Source organism: Mustela nivalis (genome assembly GCF_964662115.1).
Source record: "Mustela nivalis genome assembly, chromosome: 4".
NCBI classification, from domain to species: Eukaryota; Metazoa; Chordata; class Mammalia; order Carnivora; family Mustelidae; genus Mustela; species Mustela nivalis.
The window spans coordinates 80,852,146-80,874,290 of record NC_139023.1 but is presented as its reverse complement, the minus strand read 5'-3'; the positions used below and the strand labels follow the sequence as shown (position 1 = coordinate 80,874,290).

General features: G+C 35.8%; 1 protein-coding gene across 5 annotated transcripts in view; it reads right to left on the bottom strand.

Annotated features, from left to right (window-relative positions):
- SCLT1 (sodium channel and clathrin linker 1) overlaps positions 1–22,145 on the bottom strand; it is a 180,767-nt gene that overhangs the window by 34,838 nt on the left and 123,784 nt on the right. For all 5 annotated transcript variants that reach the window (XR_014311298.1, XM_082729127.1, XM_082729128.1 and 2 more), the window contains 2 exons: positions 21,937–22,129; positions 15,149–15,345 (listed from right to left, as the gene is read on the bottom strand). Coding sequence is in view for 4 of the 5 variants with exons in the window: in XM_082729127.1 (XP_082585253.1) it covers positions 15,149–15,345; positions 21,937–22,129 (390 nt within the window). In the remaining variant the exon portion in view is untranslated. The remainder of the gene's footprint in view (positions 1–15,148; positions 15,346–21,936; positions 22,130–22,145) is intronic.

Sequence of the window (22,145 nt, the reverse complement as noted above, 5' to 3'; positions counted from 1 at the left end):
TAGCATCAGTAATGCAAGAAGGGTTGTCATAACAGATACTTCAGACGTTATATATTATGGACACATTGCACCCAAAATACTTGAAAATTCAGAAGACATGGATACATTTATAGAAAAATGTAATTTACCAAAACTGTTTCAAAGAAGAAAAAGAAAATTTGATGAGTTCTATAACTGTTCAATGGAATAACAATCAAAGATATTACCACAGAAATCCCAAAATACCACCACCACTACTCCAGGCCAAGAGAATTTCATTGGAGAGATCTACCAAATATTCAAAGAATAAGCATTTCTAAAATACAAAGTTTATGCAAAAACAGAAATCACTGGTCTCCAATTTCTTGAGGCTTGCATAACTTTGATACTACAACTTAACAATGAAAGTTCAAGAATGGAAAGTTTCAGGTCAATCTCTCTAGTGAACATAGATGAAAAAATACTAAACAAAATACTAGCAAGCCAAATCCAGCAACACATAAGAATGTATACCAACTGTACTGGTTTTATTATAGGAATGTAAACTTGGCACACTAGCAAAAATCTATAAAATTTATCCCACTAACAGATTAAAAAGAAAAAATAAAATTGTTACCTCAAATAATACAGGACAAGCTTTTATAAAATGCAATATTTATGATAAAAACTAAGTAAAATGAGAAGGAAACTTCCTAAATCTAACAGAAGTTATTCTCCAACACACAAAACATCATACAAAAGACTAAGATTGAAATCTTTCCTTCTGAAATTGAAGAAAAGGCCAAGAATCCTTGACTATCACTCTGATTCTGCACTGTACTAGCGATCTCATCAGTGTAATAGGTGACAAAGGGAAATAAAACATATGACTGGAAATAAATAAAACTGTTATCTTCAGAGATGGTATAATTATATATAAACAAAACCCAACACATGCATTAATGTCTTATAGAAAGCAAAATGTACAGGTATGAACCAAAGTTGTAATAAGACTGGCTTTTAGACGAATTGTTTTTTAAAAAATGTATTAGTCTCTTAAACAAGGTAAAAAATAAAAAAGTAGAGTTATATTTGTTTCCTATATAATGTAGGAGGCGAATACATTTTGGAAAAAGTTGTTTATGTTTTTGGACACAGTGTATAAAAGCATAATTTTATGATATCAACAACTGAAAGGAGTGGGGACAGAGCTACACAGGATCAGATTTTTGGATGTTATGTGTAATCCCTATGGTAATCACAAAGAAAACAGCTATAAAATATATACAAAGAGAATGAGAAAGGAACTCAAAGGTTTCATTAAAGAAAATCACCTAAACATAAAAAGTCAGTAATAAGAAATGAGAGACAAAAAAGCTTTAAGTATACAGAGAACAAAAAGTAAGTCCCTCATCAGCTTTAAAAGAGAAGGAGATTCTGGCACGCACTACAACATGGATGAGCCTTAGGGACTTTGTGTTGGGTGAAATAGGGCCATCACAGGGGACAAATACCACGTGGTTCCACCTATATGACGTACTTAGAGTAGTCAAGGTCATGGAGACAGAGGTGAAGTGGTGGTTTCCAGGGGCAGGGGAGAAGGAAGAAGGCACTAGGAGAATTTAGTTTAATAGGTACAGAGTTTCCAATTTTCAAGATGAAAAGAAGTTCCAGAAAAGGATGGGTCATGATAGTAACATTACAAAGTAAATATACTTAATACCACTGAAATGTATACTTAGAAATAGCTAAGATGGTAAAAGTTTTATGTATATTTTACCACAATGGAATCAATCAATCAAAAGTGGAATCAATCCAAAGGCCCATCAATTAGTGAGTGGATAAACAAAATGTGGTATATATCCATTCCACTGACTCATCAATAAAAAGATACTCAATACTGATCTATGATGCAATATGGATGAATCTCAAAAACATACTGAGGGAAAGAATCCAGATGCAAAAGAACACATAATGTGTGATTCCGTGTATAGGAAATGTCCATAACAGGCAAATCTACAGGGTCAGCAAGTAGATTACTGATTGCCAGAAACAGCACTTTGGTACTGCCCGCAAAGAGGCATGGCGGATTTTGTGGTTTGATGGAAATGTGCAGAAACCTGATTGAAGTGATACTTGCACAACTCTGTAAAATTACCATAAATCAGTTAATTTTATCTTTAACGGAGTGAGCTATATAGTATGCAAATTATACCACAATAAAGCTGTTGAAAAATCCAAAAGAATCTATAGCTTTTGTATTGAGCAAGGTTAGTGGTAAGAAAAATCAGTATCAAAAGCATTTCCATTTCTTATACAAGCAAAGGTCAGAAAATAAAATCAGAGGTTTTATTTATAATATAAAAATATTGAGGAGTAAAAAATACCAATTAAATCTAACAAAGACATGTAAGACTTGTATAAAGAAATTAATAAACCTTATTGAGAGGTGTTAAAAAGATGTAAACAAATGGAAAGATTCCTGTCCAAAAGACTGGAATCTTTAAAATTTCCAATTATTTTAACTTGCTTCATGTTTACTTAGAGAGCCAATGTAATACCAATCAAAATCTCATCACATTTCTTTATGGAACTTAAAAACACAATTTTATGAATATGAATTTATATAAATATGGAAATGCCCATGGCTAACAACAGATATTTTTGAAAAACCGATTAACAGGAGTGGTTCTATCAGATATCAAATCACTTTTCTAATCTTGTGTTTGTTTTCAAAAGTATCTTCTAAAGCTATAAAGAACACAGCAGTATGGTAATGATACAGGATAGACTGACAAGTGAAACATAAGAAAGCTCAGAAACACACACACAAATTTGGACAGAAATTATGACAAAGGGGATATTACAAAGTAGTGAGGAAATGACAATTTTGTCATTAAAGGATGCAGGGATTAATGGCTACCACTTGGAAAAAACAGACTTCTACCTTACTCTGTACACAAAATCAATTCTGGATTAAATAAGAACTTAAATGTAGAAGGTAAAACTATAAATCAGTTAAGCTGAAAGAGAATATCTTTAGAGGTCAGGATAGAAAGAGAGTTCTTAAAATAAGACACACAAAACAGTCATCATAAAACCAAAGAGATAAAAATGACTCCATTAAAATTAAGAACTATCAAAAGAGAGGAACTGGGGAGGAGAGAAATGATAAGCCACAGAATAGGAGAAGATACTTGCAACACTTTAAAAAAAAGTAAACAACTCAATAGAGAAATGGTTAAAAGGCCTGAAGAAACACTTCACAAAATAAAAGTTCACAAGGCCAATAAACATATAAAAAGATGTTCAACTTTGGTAGAAATATGAGTCGCAAGTTAAAACTGCAATGAGAAACCAGTAGTTGTTAGAGTAGACAATTTAACACATCTGGTTTAATTCACTGAGTGAAGATGAGGATTATCAGAAATTCTCATTCTTCTTGCAAGAATGTAAATAGCTACAATTATTTTGGGAAACACTGAGGCATTTTCTACTAAGGTTGAAAATATGCATACCTTATGACTCAGCAATTTCAGTTTTAGGAATATGCCAGAAGAAGGAATGTCTAGGTGTATCAGGATAATATAGAGCAATAAAAATGAATTCCATTATCCAGTGTACTGCTAAAGGGCATTTGCATTTCTTTTCTTTTCTTTCTTTTTTTTTTTGTGTGTCTATAGTTAGGTTTTACTTTTTTTAATATTTATTTTTAAAATTTCTTTTCAGTGTTCCAGAATTCATTGTTTATGTACCACACCCAGTTCTCCATGTAATATGTGCCCTTCACAATACAGCAGGTGTTGACAAGGATGTGGAGAATAAAGAACACTCATGCACTGTTGGTGGGAAAGTAAACTAATGCAATCGCCCTGGAAAACAATGTGGAGGTTCCTCAAGAAGTGAAAAATAGGACTTCTCTACAATCTAGCAATTGCACTACTGGGTTTTTCCCCAATGAATACAAATACACTATTTCGAAGGGACACATGCACCCCTATCTTTATAGCAGCATTATTCACAATAGCCAAGATATGGAAGCAGCCCAAGTGTTCATCACTTGAAGAATGGATAAAGAAAATGTGGTATGTATGTGTACATATACATATACACATACAATGGAATATTACTTGGCCATAAAAAGAATGAAATCCTGCCATTTACAATGACATGAACCGAGCTGGACAGTATAAAGGTAAGTGAAATAATTTAGTCACAGAAAGACAAATACCATATGATTTCACTCATATGTGGAATTTAAGAAACAAATGAGCCAAGGGAAAAAAAAGAGACAAACCAAGAAACAGACTCTTACAGAGAACAAACTGACGGTTAAGAGAGGGGAGGAGAATGGGGCATTGGGCTATATAGCTGATGGAGATTAAGGAGTACACTTATGTTGAGCACTGGGTACTGCATGGAATTGCTGAATCACTATATCGTATGCCTGAAACCAATATAATGCTATATGTTAATGAACAGGAATTAAAAACTTAAAAAAAATGTTAATTGATAGCTACACAACACAACAAAACAAAATAACACAGCTAACAAAGTTTCATGTTTTCAAATTTATTCTGTATATTTTCACTAAAAAAAGTATTTCACTCAATTTCTTTTTATGATTATAGCCCATCTGGTTTAATGTTACCAGTGTGTTCCCATCTTCCTCTAAGGTGATTCAAGTCTACTCTTTTTTTCATCTTCACTCTGTTCTGATCTTTTATGTATACCACATGTGGGGACAACTCTATTTTGTGTTCTGCCTCCCTTTATGTTTTGGAGGAAAAATAATTTGTGAGAAGCACTGATTTGTCTATAATTGAAAACAACTATACAAATTTTCCTTCCCAGAGCACTTACTTTACAGGTTATTTTAAAAGAATGAACCAGAGCATTTAAGATGATTTCAGATGTAAAAATTCAATTTATAGGATATTTGTTACATAAAATAAGTTGTTTATTGGTTAAAAATATTTCTTCTTATATATGAAAATACAAATGTACAGAATCTAAGATCTATAAGACTTAAAGTCTAAGATATCTATAATTTTTGAAGATGTTCTTTGATCTTCCTGAATAAAATATCCTACCAAAAATTATGGATGATCTTACAACTCACAGACTCCTATGTAATAATGGGACAACTCCAGGGAATCATGTAAAAATTCCTTAATAAAATGTGATTATTCCTGAAGTCACAAGTTGTAAAGGGCCTTAACAAGCTTTCTAGCCCAGATGAAAACAATAGATAGGGTTGTGTTAAAACTATTTTGACAGACTCCAGGCTATTACATTCTATATTCTATGTGCTTTCTTTTGGAAAAGTACTTTGCTTGATACTTCAGAGAATATAAACTAAAATAAAACACATTCACTATCAATAACCTCCTGGGAGTAATTAGCTGATATGTACAAGTTACATATACAATATTAAGCCAAGCCTAAGACATCCAAGAAAATTATTTTAGAGGTTTAGAGTTGGATAAAGATTATAAGAGTCAGAAATATTTCTTAGTAGAACATACGAATAGGCACGATAAATGAAATGTTTATATGCGTATATGGGTATATGTGCAGACATAGATATACCTATACCATAAATAGCCACCTGTCGGTTCAAGTCAGGTCTTGTTACCCGAACTGTAGCCACCTAACTTAGGAAAATTCTGTTAGAGTTTTCTCAAATCTAAAATTGCAAACAATGGATTATGAATCTTTATAAATTTTTTAAAGCTTCGAGTTTCCTTACGTGTAAAATGGGGAGTGTGACGGTTAATTTTATGTGTCAACTTGTCTGGGCCATTGTGCCCAGGTGTTTAATCAAGCACTACTCTGGATGTTTCTGTGAGAATATTTTAGTTTTAGTTTAAAAAAATTAAAAAAAAACATTTTGTTTATTAATTTGTCAGAGAGAGAGAGAGAGCACAAGCAGAGAGAGGAGTTGAGGGAGAGGGAGAAGCAGGCTCCCCACTGAGCAGGGAGCCTGATGCGGAACTTGATCCCAGGATTCTGGGATCATGACCTAAGGTGAAGGCAGACACTTAACTGACTGAGCCACCCAGGCATCCCTGTGAAATGTTTTAGATGAGATTTATATTTAAATCTTTGAGTAAAGCAGAATGCCTTCTATAATGTGGGTGGGCCTCATATAATTAGTTAATGGCCTAACAGAACAAAAAGCTTACTTCTCCCAAGCAAGAGGAAATTCTGCAAGAGATGACCTTCGAACTTGAATAGTAACAATGGCTCTTCAGGTCCCCAGCCTAAATGTCTTTAGACTCAAATTCCAACTCCTTCCTGAATCTCTAGCTTGTCAGTTTTTTCCCTCAGAAACACTTTAAATTTGCTAAGCTCCATAAGCACATAAGCCAATTCCTTAAAATAACTGTTTTACACTTAAACACACATACATCCTATTAGTTCTGTTTCTCTGGAGAACCCTAATACAGGGAAGATTAGAGCATTTACTTCATAAAGTTTTTGTGATCATTACGTGAGTTTGTAAAGTGTCAAATAGTATATATTCAATAAGTTATAGCTATCATAAATGTAATCTTTAGACTGATGATCATTTAAGTCTATTTTATATTATATGGTTTCCTATTTTCTTATGTGAACTGCTCAACATCACTAAGTTATGATAAATTCATGATGGCAGCTTTGGACTACAACAATTTAGCTAAGCTGGAACTACATTTCCCAGCATTCCCTTCCCTGCATGGTCCTGGGTTGGTGTTGACCATAAAAGAAATTTGTGCAACAGACGCTGAAGGGTGACAGGGCACCTGGCACTGTGGCAATTCATGCACATTGTTGCTGATATGTTAGGTCACTATGTTGGTGTGGAGCACTACTTGGATCCACAGAAATTCTGTCTTCTACCTCTTGGCAGATGTCTTCTTTCAGCCTCTTGAGTCATGTGCAGAAGCACAGTAAATGGTACCAGCTTTTCCTGCAGGTCTCAATGGCAGTGGTTGGAGATGATGACAGATAAATGAAAACAGGGTTCCAGTTTGTCCTTAGAGTTGCTTTCATTCATATCCAGCTTTAGCTTAGCTGGCCCATAGTGACGTCAGGCTTAACAACAGATGCATTGCATTGACTTCTCTACCAGCTCCCACAACTGTGTCAGACCTAATTCCCCCCCCAAAATCCCATATTCTATATCACTCAGAGTAGCTCTGTTTTCCTGAAGAAACCCTGATACATATAGGAATTTGTTTCAATTCCAGAAATAGTCCTGGAGGAATATAACCTCACGAATGAGTACTCTAAAACTGGTTCTGGATTATCTGGAATTGGTTCTCTGCTTTGATTAATTTAAAGTCCACTGATAAAGGATACAGTGGTAATCCATGCTGTACAATGGCAAAATACTTAAATTATCACCTATATAATCAAGCGCCTATAAAGGATAAATTTTTGAGTGACCAAGGAGTTAAGGACATAAAACACTACCAAATGAAGAACATAATGGGACTTCTAGGTACACTGGAGAACTTTGAGGATCCACAATAAAGAGCTCAGAGTTTTTAAATTCTGAGCTCAAAGTCCAGGTTAGGGTCCTGAAAGCTCTTATGACTACGTTAAAAGAAACCCTATCTCCTCTGGTTGCAAAGCTGAGATTTCTGATAATCAAATGCAAAGTCTAACCCTGTATGTTACTAAATTATAATACAAACTGAATTCCCAACTTTGTAGGGTCTTTCTTTCCCTGAAAATTGAGATGGGAATATGTGTTCAGACAGACTCCAGTGAAGCTGGGTCTTGAATCCCTAAATTCTTGTATGTCTCCTTTGCCAGTAGAAGCAGTTCCACACTATTTGGAAAGGTAAGTATCCTCTGCCTAAGGAGTTCCTTACAGTCTCCCCTGCAGGGGCTGCTTTACAAGGAAGAGATGATTCCCTTCAGGACTCACCTTGCCATCATTCATTCTTTCATTCACTATTTCTGTATCTATAGCCAGTCAAGTCTGATAGGATCTAGGGAATGACCTTCAAAACAAGACCTGTGAGGAGGCAGAATACCCTAAAATCATTACATGATTCTGCCAATTTTATGTAGACAGAACCTGGGGAGTATGTGCGAGAATGGATCCTAAGGATGTCGTATTAAAGATGAAGAAATATACCACATTTTCTTGATCCATTCATCTGTTGATGGACATCTAGGTTCTTTCCATAGTTTGGCTATTGTGGACATTGCTGCTATAAACATTCGGGTGCACGTGCCCCTTTGGATCACTACATTTGTATCTTTAGGGTAAATACCCAATAGTGCAATTGCTGGGTCATAGGGCAGTTCTATTTTCAACATTTTGAGGAACCTCCATGCTGTTTTCCAGAGTGGCTGCACCAGCTTGCATTCCCACCAACAGTGTAGGAGGATTCCCCTTTCTCCACGATGGGATTGGGAGGGAGACAAACCATAAGTAACTCTTAATCTCACAAAACAAACTGAGGTTTGCTGGGGGGAGAGGTTTTGGGAGAAGGGGGTGGGGTTATGGACATTGGGGAGGGTATGTGCTTTGGTGAGTGCTGTGAAGTGTGTAATCCTGACAATTCACAGACCTGTACCCCTGGGGATAAAAATATATGTTTATAAAAAATAAAAAATTAAAAAAATTAAAAAAGATGAAGAAATAGCATTAGATTAGGCCAAATTTTTCAATGTGGGCTCACAAAGCAGACATTATGGATTCAGGTTAGCTCAAGTGACTTGATTTGTTTGGTTAGCTGAACATAATTTGGGCTCAAGGGTAACCTATATTGAATGATATTGAATGATATTGAAATGTAAGAAAATCCTTGTTATGGTGTAAAGCAAGGTTTGTCAACTTTGGCACTTCTGATATCTTTGGCTGGAAAATCCTTTGTTGTGAGGAGCTGTTCTGTGCATTATAGGATGTTTAGCAGTATCCCTGGCATCTGTACACTAGATCCAGAATCATCCCTACATGTGTTTGGATATTTTCAAGACAAATGTTCCAGGGAGGGGAGAAGGACAAAGTAATCCCCATTTGAGAATCAGTAGTGTAGAGGAAGTTACTAAAGCCTGGGGGAGACTGGAAGACTGCAGCCAGGTTTTTTTTTTTTTTTTTTTTTTTTTTTAATATAAAAACAGCTCATCCATCCTTCAATTCTGGCCCTCAGAAGGATCCAAAGCACATTTTCTCCACAGAGACTGAGTGAAATACAGTCATGAGAGTTGCTCCAGTATCCCTGCGGAGCTCTGTAGTGTTTCCTGAATTCAATGTTGATGATAGGATTCTCAATGGCAAGGGTGATGTAGCAGCTTTAAATCTCCAAAGAAAATGTGGTCATCATTACTAGAATGGGTGGCAGAGTTGAAATAGTTACCAGGAGAGTTTGATCTGCAGAGATCTTTGGGATCTGCTAGTTTGATCACTGTGACCCTAGAACTGAAATAGATGGGTGATCTACTACATGACTTGGAGAAGTAGAAAAGCAAACCTGACTTGAATCACTATAAGAAAGTGTTACAGCCCTATAACCATTTCTCAGACTTGAGTCAGGTCACAGACTCAAAGCCTCTTGAATAAAGAAAGGGGTTGCAGGTTCCTTTAAAAGGAATCTGTTATACATTCATATACATAGCCTTCCCCTAAGAGATCTGTGAAGACCTAATTTCCAAAATTAGGTGACCAAGCAGTGGGGTGCAATGGATGACCACGCAGTGGGGAAGGAAGAATCCAGACACCTTCAGGATTACTGGACACTGTTGCTGAAAAAATTCCTAGAGACCCAAATGACACTGTGGCCCCCCAACCAGGAAAGGTTTATGCAGATCAGGTAGTCAATGAACTCTTGGCTTAAGTCTTACAACTAGTGTTTCTATAATCCTATTCTGTGTTTATTTCCCTGGTTCTGGGATGCCTAATCAGAACAAACACATTGGGTTACTAACTAGCAAAATACCTATGTTGGTTCCCTAACCAATGAAGTAAGGGCTATTATAGTAGTGACTAAAGGAAAAGTACAATAAAAGCTTGATTTTCTCCTTTATCTTTTTTCAGAAAGAGCCAGTTCTATAGGATCTTCTAAAGGTGACCAAAGGCTTTTTTAAATTTAGTATCATTCTGAAGTCATGGATTTTTAATATATTTGACATGTTTCAATTTACTGCAGATGTTCTGCAGAAGGAGCGTACTTAAGTTGACTCCTGGGTCCTTCTGACATGGGCCAAATAATCTTGATACCTTCCTTCCCTTTTGTTTTCTAGGCTCATATTGTACTTTCCTATCCTGTAGCTGTAATCAATCATTTCTCTAGAGAGTTCCGGTTTCTTTTAGGATATCTCATAGCAGCAGAATACTGGTCACTGCCTCTTAGGGTCCCTTAAGTGGACAGAGTGAGGAAATACAGGACCGAGCCAGGAAATACATATTTTTATGAGTAAAACACGTCATGAGTTCCCATGATAATATTCCCAATTTCAATGCAGAAATACAAGTTTTATTTGGGTCTCTTCCTTCTTATTATAAAAATCCTGGTTCTTAAAGGCATTTCTATAATTATTCAATTTCTTTATCTTATAAGATTCAGAGTAATAGTAACATCAATATTATTTATGATGATTTAACTACTAAAAACAGTTTATGGTTTTTTACATTCGCTTTTATCCTTAGGATTTATCTCAGTAGGGATATACAGTTTAGTTACTATGTTTAATGTCACCTGAAATAATTTATCTGTGCAGTTAAGTCATCAACTTTCTACACAATTAAGTTCATTTGTTTAATTTTACTTTAGATTTTTAGGTTTTTTAAAAAAATTTTATTTAAAAGACAGTTATAAGAACATTTATATAGTGTCAAATTCAAGCCTATATACCTATAAGACGAAGTTCATTCAAAGAAGTCTAGCTTTACATTTTTCTCTCTCCTCATAGATAACCATTTTAATTACTGTTCTGGTCACCTATTTTTAAGAAGAGAATGTACACATATGTGTATGAATGTAGTGTATGTATAGCATGCTTGTATATATATGTACACACACACACCCATCTTAAAGGGCAGAATACTATACGTACTATACAGAATTTTTTTTTTTTCACTTAGTATACTTAGGATACTGCTCCATGTGCTAGGATTTTTATCTGGACTGTACGGAATCTATAGATGGCTAGACAGGGGAAGTTGTTAACAAATTTACAACATTAAGTATTCTGATCAATTAACCTGATCTCTATTTACTTCAGCCTTCTTCAATCTTCCTGATATCATAGTTCCCATGTAGAAGTCTCACACATTGTTAAATATATTTCTGAGCATCTGATGTTTTTTGATGCATTGTAAATTTTACTGAAGTTTTGTTTTGAAATATTTGTTGCAGATATGTAGAAATACAATTGATTTTTGTATATTAACCTATTATCTATTAATTTTGGACGTACTACATATAGTCATGTTTTATATATACTATAGATACAGTCTATATATACTCTATATATACAGTTTATATATACTAATTATATACAGTCATCTGTGTTCGTTTTCCTTCTTCCTTTCTGGTTTTCATACCTTTTCTTTCATTTTCTTGCCACAGTGCACTGGTAAGGAATTCTCATACAAATATTAATGGAAGTGGTAATAATAAACTTTTATATCTTCCCAATCTTCAAAGGAAAATTACTAACATTTTTTGGTCATTAAAAAATAATGTTTGCTTTACAATAGATAACTTCATAAAATTAAAGAAATTCTATTCCTCATTTGTTAGAGTTATTTTGAAATATAAATGGATATCAAATTTTATCAAATGATTCTTCTGTATCTATTGAGAAGACCTTATGATTTTTCTTTTAAAAAAAGTTAATGTGGGGCGCCTGGGTGGCTCAAGTCACGATCTCAGGGTGCTGGGATTGAGCCCTGTGTGGGGCACTCTGCTCAGCAGGGAGCCTACTTCCTCCTCCCTCTCTGCCTGCCTCTCTGCCGACTTGTGATCTCTCTCTCTGTCAAATAAATAAATAAAATCTTAAAAAAAAAAAGTTAATGTGATAAATTATATTAACTTATTTTCTAATGTTTTAATAATTTTGCATTCCTGGGATAAGGTAAATTTGGTAATAATTATTTGTTAGTTCTTTAATGCTCTTCTAGATGGGTTTTATAATCCATATAACTTTTTTAGTTGTGGTGGAGGTTCAAATTGCTTAGCTCACCATTAAACTGGAAGCAGAAATTCTCTACTTCTCTTAAATTCATTCTAAGTACATTTTTATTTCACTATTGTACCAAAACTGCTCTTAACATAGTTCACAAAGACCATCAAAGGGTGCCAAACTAAAAGGTCCATTCTCTGTCTTCACTTTTCTCAACCAATCAGTAGCATTTTATAAAACAATGGTTAAGAGCATATTGTCTTTACTGGCCATTTTGTTTGCTATGTGACTTTGAACTGGTTCCTTAACCTTCCTCCGCCTCAGTTTCTCTGTAAAAATAAACAATAATGTTATCCACTTTGTAGGGTTGTTATCAAGATTAAGCACGTGTTAAGTCGTTTAGAACACCAAACATGTTACGTGCGTATAAGTAAATATCACCTATTATTATTGCTTATACTCCTGAAAAAAAATTTTTTTAACCATTCTATCTTGATTCTTATTTCTCTAGTTATTCTTTCTCAGTCTCTTTCAATGGAATTTTCATCTCTCCAGACTTGGAACTCAGACCTCAGACAGCTTAATTTACCTAGACTTCCTTTCTACATGTTCTCATCCCATGACTTTAAAAATTACGTGTACAGTACTGACTCCCACATGTATAGCTCCTGCTGCAATCTCTTCCCTGAACTCCAAACTTACAGATTCAGCTGACTAGTTGATATCTGATTTAAAATGTTTTCTAGGCAGGTCATATTTAACATGGCTCAAACTTTTTTTTAATGATCTCCAACTGTAAGGGCCTGCCCCTCCCAGAGGAACTTGCTTGTGGACCCCGGATGTAGGGGTGGGGCAGGCCAGGTGGAGATGTCCAATCGGTGCAGCATGTGTATATCCACTAGGGTGAATTGAGATCCGAATGGCCACCTGTATAGGGGTGGGGCTCAACCAACCGCATAAAGGTTGCTATGCGAGGCTAGCAGGGGAAGAGGAGAGCTGTGATGGGAGCAGAAGGAAGAGTTGGTGGGAGCCGAAGAGTTGACGGGAGCAGAAGAGTTGACGGGAGCAGAAGAGTCGGCGGAGTGAAGGAGCTATAACAGCTCTTGTAAGAGCTATAACCACTGCCAGCGGTCCGCCACCGGCGGTCCCTGCGCCGGCAGTCTCCAGCCTCCAGCGGCCCTGAGCCACTGCCTGCAGCCTCCAGCCACCTGCAGCCTCCAGCCACCTGCAGCCTCCAGCCACCTGCAGCCTCCAGCCACCTGCGGCCCTGCCTCTGGCGGTCTTGCCTCTGGTGGTCCCGAACCGCTGCCTGCAGCCTCTGGCGGCCTGCAGCTTCCAGTGGTCCCGCCTTCAGCAGCCCGGAGCTGCAGCCTCTGGCAGTTGCGCTGATGATGGTCCCGAGATGTCGGCGGTCCAGTGGTCAGCAGTCCCGACGCCTGCAGCCCCTAGACACCAGTGGTCCAGTGGTCAGCAGTCCTGACGCCTGCAGCCCCTAGAGGCCAGCGGTCCTGAGACCCCCAGCGGCCCAGCGGTCAGCAGTCCCGAGATACCAGTGGTCCAGCAGCCCAGTGGTCAGTGGTCAGCGGTCCTGAGACACCAGCGGTCCAGTGGTCAGCGGTCCCCCATGCCTGCAGCCCCTAGACGTCAGCGGTGCCGAGACACCAGCGGTCCAGCAGTCCAGCGGCCCAGCGGTCCTGACGCCTGCAGCCCCTGGAATGCCAGCTGTCCCGAGACACCAGTGGCCCTGAGATGCCAACGGCCCCTAGCTGCCAGCAGCCTCGCCACAAAATGCCTCGCCACCCCGAGCCACGAGCGGCCTTGTCTGCAGCGGTGGCTTCCTCTGGGTGGCAGCCTTGCCAGAGTGGCATCGTGGGGAGCAGAGTCTGTGTCATCCGGGTTGTCCTCCTTGTCATTGTCGCTGTCATTGTTGCCTCTTCGTCGTCGGGAGCGGCCTCGTCCGGGAAGCGGTCTTGTCCAGAATGGCCTCTTCTTGGGAGTGGCCTTGTCTGGGGAGCAACCTCATGGAGCAGCGGCCTCATCTTGAGAGTGGCCTCTTCTTGGGAGTGGCTCCGATCATGGAGCGGCCTCATCTGCAGAGCAGCCTCATTTAGAGCAGCCTCCTCCGGAGCGGCCTTCTTGGGAGTGACCTTGTCGGGATCATCGTCATCACCTTTTCGTAAGAGATAGCCCTGACCGGTCAGTTTGATTCTTGATGCTTGGTGCGAAATAAAGTTTTGCTTGACCTTCGCTTTGTATCAGTCTCATTCCTTTGATCACGGACCCTAACACAACCCTTTAAAACCTAATCCAAATTACATTTTATGTATCAATTATACAGTACTCGCCTACCTTCTCCCTTTTACCTTTGCTCCTCTTCAGTCTATTCAAACTGTAATCAAACTGATTTGTTGAACATTTAAGCCTGATCATTTATTTCACTTTGCTCAAAGCCTTCCAAAGCATCTCCATTGCATTCAGCATAAAAAGCTCAAGTACTTTCTGGGCAGGGGTCAACAAACGTTTTCTTCAAGGGCCACAGAGCAAATACTTAAGGCTTTGCAAATCAATCAAATTCTGTTGCAACCACAAAACATTTTTATGCTATGCTTATATGCAAAGACTGTTAAGATTCTAAACTGCTGGGGTGCTGGGTGGCTCAGTGGGTTAAAGCCTCTGCCTTCGGCTCAGATCATGATCCCAGGGTCCTGGGATGGAGCCCCACATCAGGCTCTCTGCTCAGCAGGGAAGCCTGCTTCCTCCTCTCTCTTTCTCTGCCTGCCTCTCAACCTACTTGTGATCTCTATCTGTCAAATAAACAAATAAGATCTAAAAAAAAAAAAAGATTCTAAACTGCTATTTCCAACAAAAATTATTATATTTTGTAGAATATGTATAAAATTTACAAAAATATACAGTATGAGTTCTGGTTTATAATGCTTAATAATTTTCAAAACAGTTCAATAAACACTTAATAAAAATACAAGACATTTTAAAGAACACTATGGCAAGGACATTAAATGTTAATTTATTCTGTAAAATGTATCAAACAATAGGGACTTACTTTAAATTACTGATTCTAATTTCTGCACTTTCAGTAAGTTTCTTTGTTTCTTCTTTCCACCTATTGGCTGCTTTCTGTTGAGTCACTAAGAGATGCCTCAGCTCATCAGTGGAATTTCGATTACTGTCTTCCAGCTCTCTCAGTTGAACTTCAAATCCATGTTCCCTTATTGAAAATTCATGTTCCATTGTACTGATCTAAGGAATAAAATGAACATAGCATCTTTTTTTGTGATATTGTAGGAGATACACCGATCAATGATAATACACAAAAGAAATCAATCATTGTGTTGTCTGTGGCACAGAAATGTTTTGATAAGAAATCTATATAAAAATTAAGTTTATAATATGTCTTCATCACAAATGAAGACTTATCCTTTATTGTGGATTTATATGTAATTATATTTATTATGCCTAAATTTATAATACAACATAAATTTAGTGAAACCAGAATTATGATGGACCATAATTTTTTTGCAACACTTTCCTCAATACCTTAAAATGTCAGTAGGAAAAAAGTATACTATCTAATATAAACTGCTCTTATTATCTACTTTAACTTGTTATTAGAATCCATGGAAAATATTCATGTTGTCAGTAGTTGAGAGTTTTTTACTAAAGCCGTTACAAAAAAGTTTACAGAGCTATGACCTCTCCAAGTGTACCACCCTCTTGGCACCTTAATGTATTCAACAACTCAAAATCTCAAGTCACCTCATATTAATTTCAAACTCTTTCAAAGAGCTTTGTAAAGAAAATCATATACAAGGAGCACCTGGGTGGCTCAGTGGATTAAAGCCTCTGCCTTCACCTCAGGTCATGATCCCAGGGTCATGATTGAGTCCCGCTTCCCCCCTCTCACTCTGCCTGCCTCTCTGCCTACTTGTGGTCTCTCTCTGTCAAATAAATAAATAAAATCTTAAAAAAAAAAAAAAAGAAAATAATATACAAGAAGTTCTTTACCACTTCCGTTGGGATATAAATTTTTTTTTTCAGGAAAAAGGACTATAATGATTATTAGAATCTCATATGGAAATATCTTCCATGATTTCTAGATAATTTATGTCATTACAGTAAAAATACATTAATGCAGAATAAACGTAAGTAGATGCTCTTTGGATACTCTAGAAGCTTTCTTCACTGGGGATCAGGGAGAGAATGAAGCCCTAATGGTCTCTGGTGTTCAATGTATGTAAGGAATTGCCTTCTCTTGCATGCATCTAGACTGAAACTACCTATTACCATCCTTGAGTCAGTTGAGAAAATAGTTACTAGGACAATTTCTTTGGTGTACTCTAGGGCCATCTATATCTTACTATACTAAAGAAATACTACAAAGAGTATCTTAAGGTATTTTAAAGTAGTGTGCCTTTAAAATCAGCACAGCTGGTATAGATTCTAATAATTTGTTAAATATGTATATATTTAATATATATAAAATATATAAACAACGTATAAATATATAATTTTCAAGATCAAAAAGGATGAAACAGGGACTCAACTTTCTCAACACCGAAGAAAACCCAACAACAGCAAAATCCATGGTTTATGGGGGTAAACTGCAAACACGGTGTTCTTACTACTTCTGCTTAAATGCAACGTGTTTCCTAAATTGCTTAAATTTTCTTTCTCCAATAGTACACAAATGGAAATTTAAGACTTTATAAATATTGGCCCCGGGAAAACCACCTTGGATTTATTAATTCTGTATTGTATTAGAGCCTCCTGAGGCTCCTTGACCCTGATACTTTATTAATTTTTGTATTATTGGATTCTATAAGTTTAGATTTGAATACACTCCTTTTCCTTCTTTGCCTCAATCTCAACTTTGTCTGGAGAAACCATGGTTATGTTAGGCGGAATTGTGTATTTCTGTCTGCATCTCTCTCACATATATATTACATATTGATATATGTATCTATACAGTTTTAGAAGTCAGCCTGCCTAGTTAACTCCCCATTTCCTCTTGGAACATCTATTTGCAATTTGACAAGCCTTGTTTTGAGGTCCTTTATGATAACCTGGTCTCTGCCTACTTGTACAAGCTTGTGTTGTGCCAATACTCCCTTCTCTTTCTTTGTTTCTATCACAATGCCTTCTCATTCTTGGCTCATTTTGACAATTTTTTCCTTTGCCTGTAATAATCTTACCCCTGTTGCTTGTCTTAGGTATTTTCTTCAACTTCTAAAACTTAGCTCAATTACTGCTTCTATCTAGACAAAATCAGTTCCCTGTTACAAGCTTATAAACACATAAGCCCTAAGTTTTTCCTAAAAAGCATTTATTAGTTTGTAAATATATGTTTAAAGTTTGTCCATCTCAATGCAAAAATTATGTTTTTAAGGAGGGGCTTTGGTCAGAGGGACCATGTCTTCATCACATTGTCAGCACCTAAAACAGGAAAGTTATGAAAGCACTTGTAGACAAGGTGAATGATGGCTTTTTGGTATCAAAATTTAGTGTTTAAACACACCCCAGATCCTTTAGTTGATAACATTTCAGTTGTTAAAGTGGACAGGCTGGCAGTGATGTTGGAAGACTCTGGGCTATAATCAGGTCTCCTGTAACAAAAATATGACTGATGATTAAATTCAGTATATTGGTAGAGGAAGAAATTACTCATGGTCTCCCTCCCTTTTTCTTTTGTGTTCTTCCCCTGCAGAGAACCACTCACACAGATTGGAATGCTAAAACTATCCATTTCCTAATTTTATGAACTTATGAGGAGCATTTAGATACAAAGAAATGAGAGCCCTGACAGAAAGAACAGAGACGTAAGAAAAGGGGAAAGCTAGGGCTTAAAGGAATGCAGTGGCCTTAAGATCAAATGAAAGTTTCATATAATAAGTTGTAAGGTTCTCAGCCAACTGACCTCTCAATATCCAACTGTCTTGATGTGTTTGGCTCGTTTCAGTTTTTCTATGGAAGATCACACTCTTTTTCAAGAGGAAGAAAAGCAGTGAAGTGTGGCACTAGGTTCCTATGTTGGCAAAGAAGGAATCAGCTAAAAAGCAGCAGTTATCTGACAGTGATCCTCCTTTATAAGATAAAATTTATAGCTATCTAGTTAGTTAAGTTCTGCCCCTTATTTACCAATAATTCTTAAGCTAGATGCAGACTTGGCAAAAAGGCAGTTTTGATGGGATTCGTGGGATAGATAAGCTTTTGGTCATTCTTTTGTTCTCTAAAACATCAATTACTATCCTGAACTATTAAAGATAGACAAACAAAATGTAGTACCAGGTAGGGGAAAGTCACTGACTCCTGTCTTCCCCATTATAAAAACCAAAACCCCAAAGCAGATGTATATTGTAAAATAATGGAAAATTAAAAAATTAAAAACAAATATAAGTTCTCTGTAACCTACAACTCAGAATAACTACCTCTCCTTCTACATCATTGTTTTTATTTATGAATTTTAGAATTTAGTGTATACAGAATTGCAATATATATATATATATATATTCAAGTGTTTTCCTTATTATTTTTAAACTTAGAACACAGCAATATAAAAATATTATAAATTATTTGGAAATAATTTTTAATGATGACTCAATAAAGTATTTTGCAGATATGTACCATTTCATTGTTCCTTTATTTCTAGATAAGTTGTTTCTAATTTATTATGAATAGTGTTGCATTTTTAAAATTATGGAATATTCTAATTATTTTCTTATGAACAAATTTTAGACTCTGTACCACTTTAAACTCTCAGCTGCACACTCACTCACACTGGTATCTATCCAGTTAATCAACAGTGAATTTAAACTTTTAAAAAGTTGTTTATTAGCAATTTGTTTCCTTAGTTTATGAATTCTGTTCATGTCTCATACATGTTTTTATTATAGGTTACAAATATTCACCTTGAATATTTTTCAAAGCTCCTTATATATAAATGGTTTATGTCTTCTGTCATATTTATTAAAATTATTTCCCCCAGTTATTTCCTTTCTAAACACTTAAAAAGTGGTCCTAAATATTTAAAAACTTTATATACTTAAGTCTATTAATATATTCATTTGCAATTTCTTCCTTTTATTTTGGTCTCGCTTGTTAGAAAAGTTCTTTTCCACCTATCATTTATACATTTGCCTACATTTCCTACTGTTTTATCGTGTTACTAGTAGCTTTCAGTTATTAATCCATATGAAATTTATAATATGAAACTTAAAATATAAGAGGAAGATATAATATTTTTTCACCAAAGTACCTGGACTTATTTTATTATGGAAATGTTTTAGTATGAGAACTTTCAAGCATACACAAAATAGAATATTACAATGAATCCCTATATGCATATCACCCAGCTTCCATAAGCATCAAACCCAAAACTATTCTTGTTTTATCTACAATCCTACTGACCTTCCTTTGCCAAGATTTATCTTTTGCTTATAATGAACTACACAAGTCTTAGGGATACAGTTCAAGTTTTACACACTTACTGACATACCACAGTCACCACTCTGATTTAGATACTCCTGGAGGCTCCCTCATATGCCCTTCTAATCATTACTCACCCTTTGAAATAGTAACTGCTATTCTGATCTCATCCTCATAGGTAATTATGCCTATTTTTCACTTTCATATAATGAAATTAATGGTCTTTGAGCTTTTTAATATCTGGCTTCATTGTTCAGCATTAGGTCTATGAAGACTCATCCCTTATTACTTATAGACATAGCTCATTCTTTTTTATTCCAGTATCTATTTCATGATATGAGTACACCACCATTTATTTATGGAATCTCCTGTGGATGGACACTAGAGTTGTTCTCAATTTTTGACAGGATTAAAACTTCCATGAATATTCTTATATGAATGTTTTCATGAACATAAGCACTCATATCTGTGGGTATGAAGCCGGCATTATTTGGCACTGTATGTCTGTATATCCAACTTTAAAAGACACCATTAACTGGTGGTTATATCAAGTTACATTCCCAAAGTATTATATGGAAGTTCCAGTTGCTTTATATCTTTGTCACACTTGATGCTCTTAGTTTTTTTTTAAATTTTAGCCATTCTGGTAAGTATGCTGTGGAACCTCATTGTAATTTTAATTATATTTTGTTGATAAATAATGCAGTTAAACATTTTTTCACATATTCTCTTTTGTGAAGTGCATATTTCAGTTTTTTGCTGAAATATTTTTGGAAATAAGGTACCTGTTTTTCCTTATTAATTGCTGCTTTATCATTATTAATTAGTAACAGCTTTTATAGTCTAGATATAGTCCTTTTTTGTATTATATTATATAAACGTGCATCTATATATTATTATAGTATAAATGTATGTGATACATGTATTATCTATATTTTATGTATTGCAAATACTTCCTATATTATAAATACTTTCTCTCACTTTCTTAAAGGTATCTTTTTTTTTTTTTTTTTTTTGGACAATTAAGGTTGTGATTTCTAAAAGGCAAAACTGGCAAACCAGACCCAGCATTGTACTTAATGGTGTCTTTTGATGACCCAATAATATTAATATAATAAAATCCAAATAATCTTTATGTTATGATTATTGTCTTTTGTGTTCACATTAAGAAATTCTTTCTTACACAAGATCATGCAGATTTTTCTCTTTGAAACTCCACTGTTTCATATGTTGCATTTAGGTCTACAAGGCAGCAAAATTAATTTAAATGTATGGCATGATACAGAGGTCAAGGTTTATTTTTAAAATATGGACCCAGCTGATCTAGCATCATTTATTATAAAGATAATTCTTTCCATATTGAACTACAGTGATGCTTTTGTTATATATGAGGTGATTATGAAAAATGTTTGTTCCTGGACTCTGTTTTGTTCCATTGATCAACCTAATTATTATTATATTGATAGCACACTGTCTTAATTACTGTAGCTTTATATCAAGTCTTGAATCCCCAGAGACTAAAGCATAAAGTAGAAACTTCTCTGTATAAGGCTCTCTTTCAGAGTTCAAGCTTTTATAAATAACTACAGTGTTTGATGCTTGCAGTAGGAGGCATTCAATAAATATGTGTTGATATGAATTAGGTTGGAATGTAACTTCTTATGAGTATACAGCAACAAAAAACAAAGTGAAACATGAATATTGCCACCTCATATTCTTTCTATGAAACTGGAAGATACAATTCTTTATCATAAAGAGTTAATGACAACTTTCATAAAAGTTGCATGGAATGGGGTAAGGCAAGCAACATGTTCAAAATGACATCTGTGCTTCTTGAAACTCCCTTAAACAGGTTATCTCATTCCTATTTTCAAAGTATGTTAAACATTAACATGAGGAAGGGGAGAGGAGAATGAAAATAAAGGAGAATTTTTTTTCCAAAGGAGACTTTTGTCCCTTGCCCTCCCCCTTGCATGGAAATTTCAGACTATCTATGAGAGGTTCTCAGAGCATACTGATGTAGCACGCTCTATAAAGCTGGTTTTAGACTTCAATTTTTAAGAGGCTATTATAGAAGAAGAGAGGATGGCAGTCTATAAAGTTATCTAATCTATAGTTTTGCTAGCACTGCTTAAATTGCTTTGGCAACAATATCAGTGTATTTCATGGTTGCAAAGAATTCTATGTGTGTGTGGATAGTGAAAGCAATCATTTTCAAGTACGCTTGCCAAATTCTACAATACAAAAAAGACTGGTTAATGCTCTGCATTATGATTTAGTGTCATCTGATGAAAAGGCCAAAAAAAAAAAAAAAAGACTTAGAAATGTTTTACTGGGTAAATATTTAAATATTTTTTATATTTTGACTTTCCGAAGAACACACTTAACTCTAACTAGGCTTCAAAATACCTTTAATTTGGCTTTTTTTTGAGCCTCGAGAGCAATCTTTCTTAAATCTTCAGTCTCTTTCTGTAACTGTTCATTTTCTTGCTGAAGTTTCAGCCTTTGTTCACTGACAAATCCACAGTTCTCTCTCTCAGACTCCAATACGTTTTGAAGTTTCTGAATCATTTCTTGGCAACGTGATATCTCTTCCGAGGAACTAATTTAAAGAACAA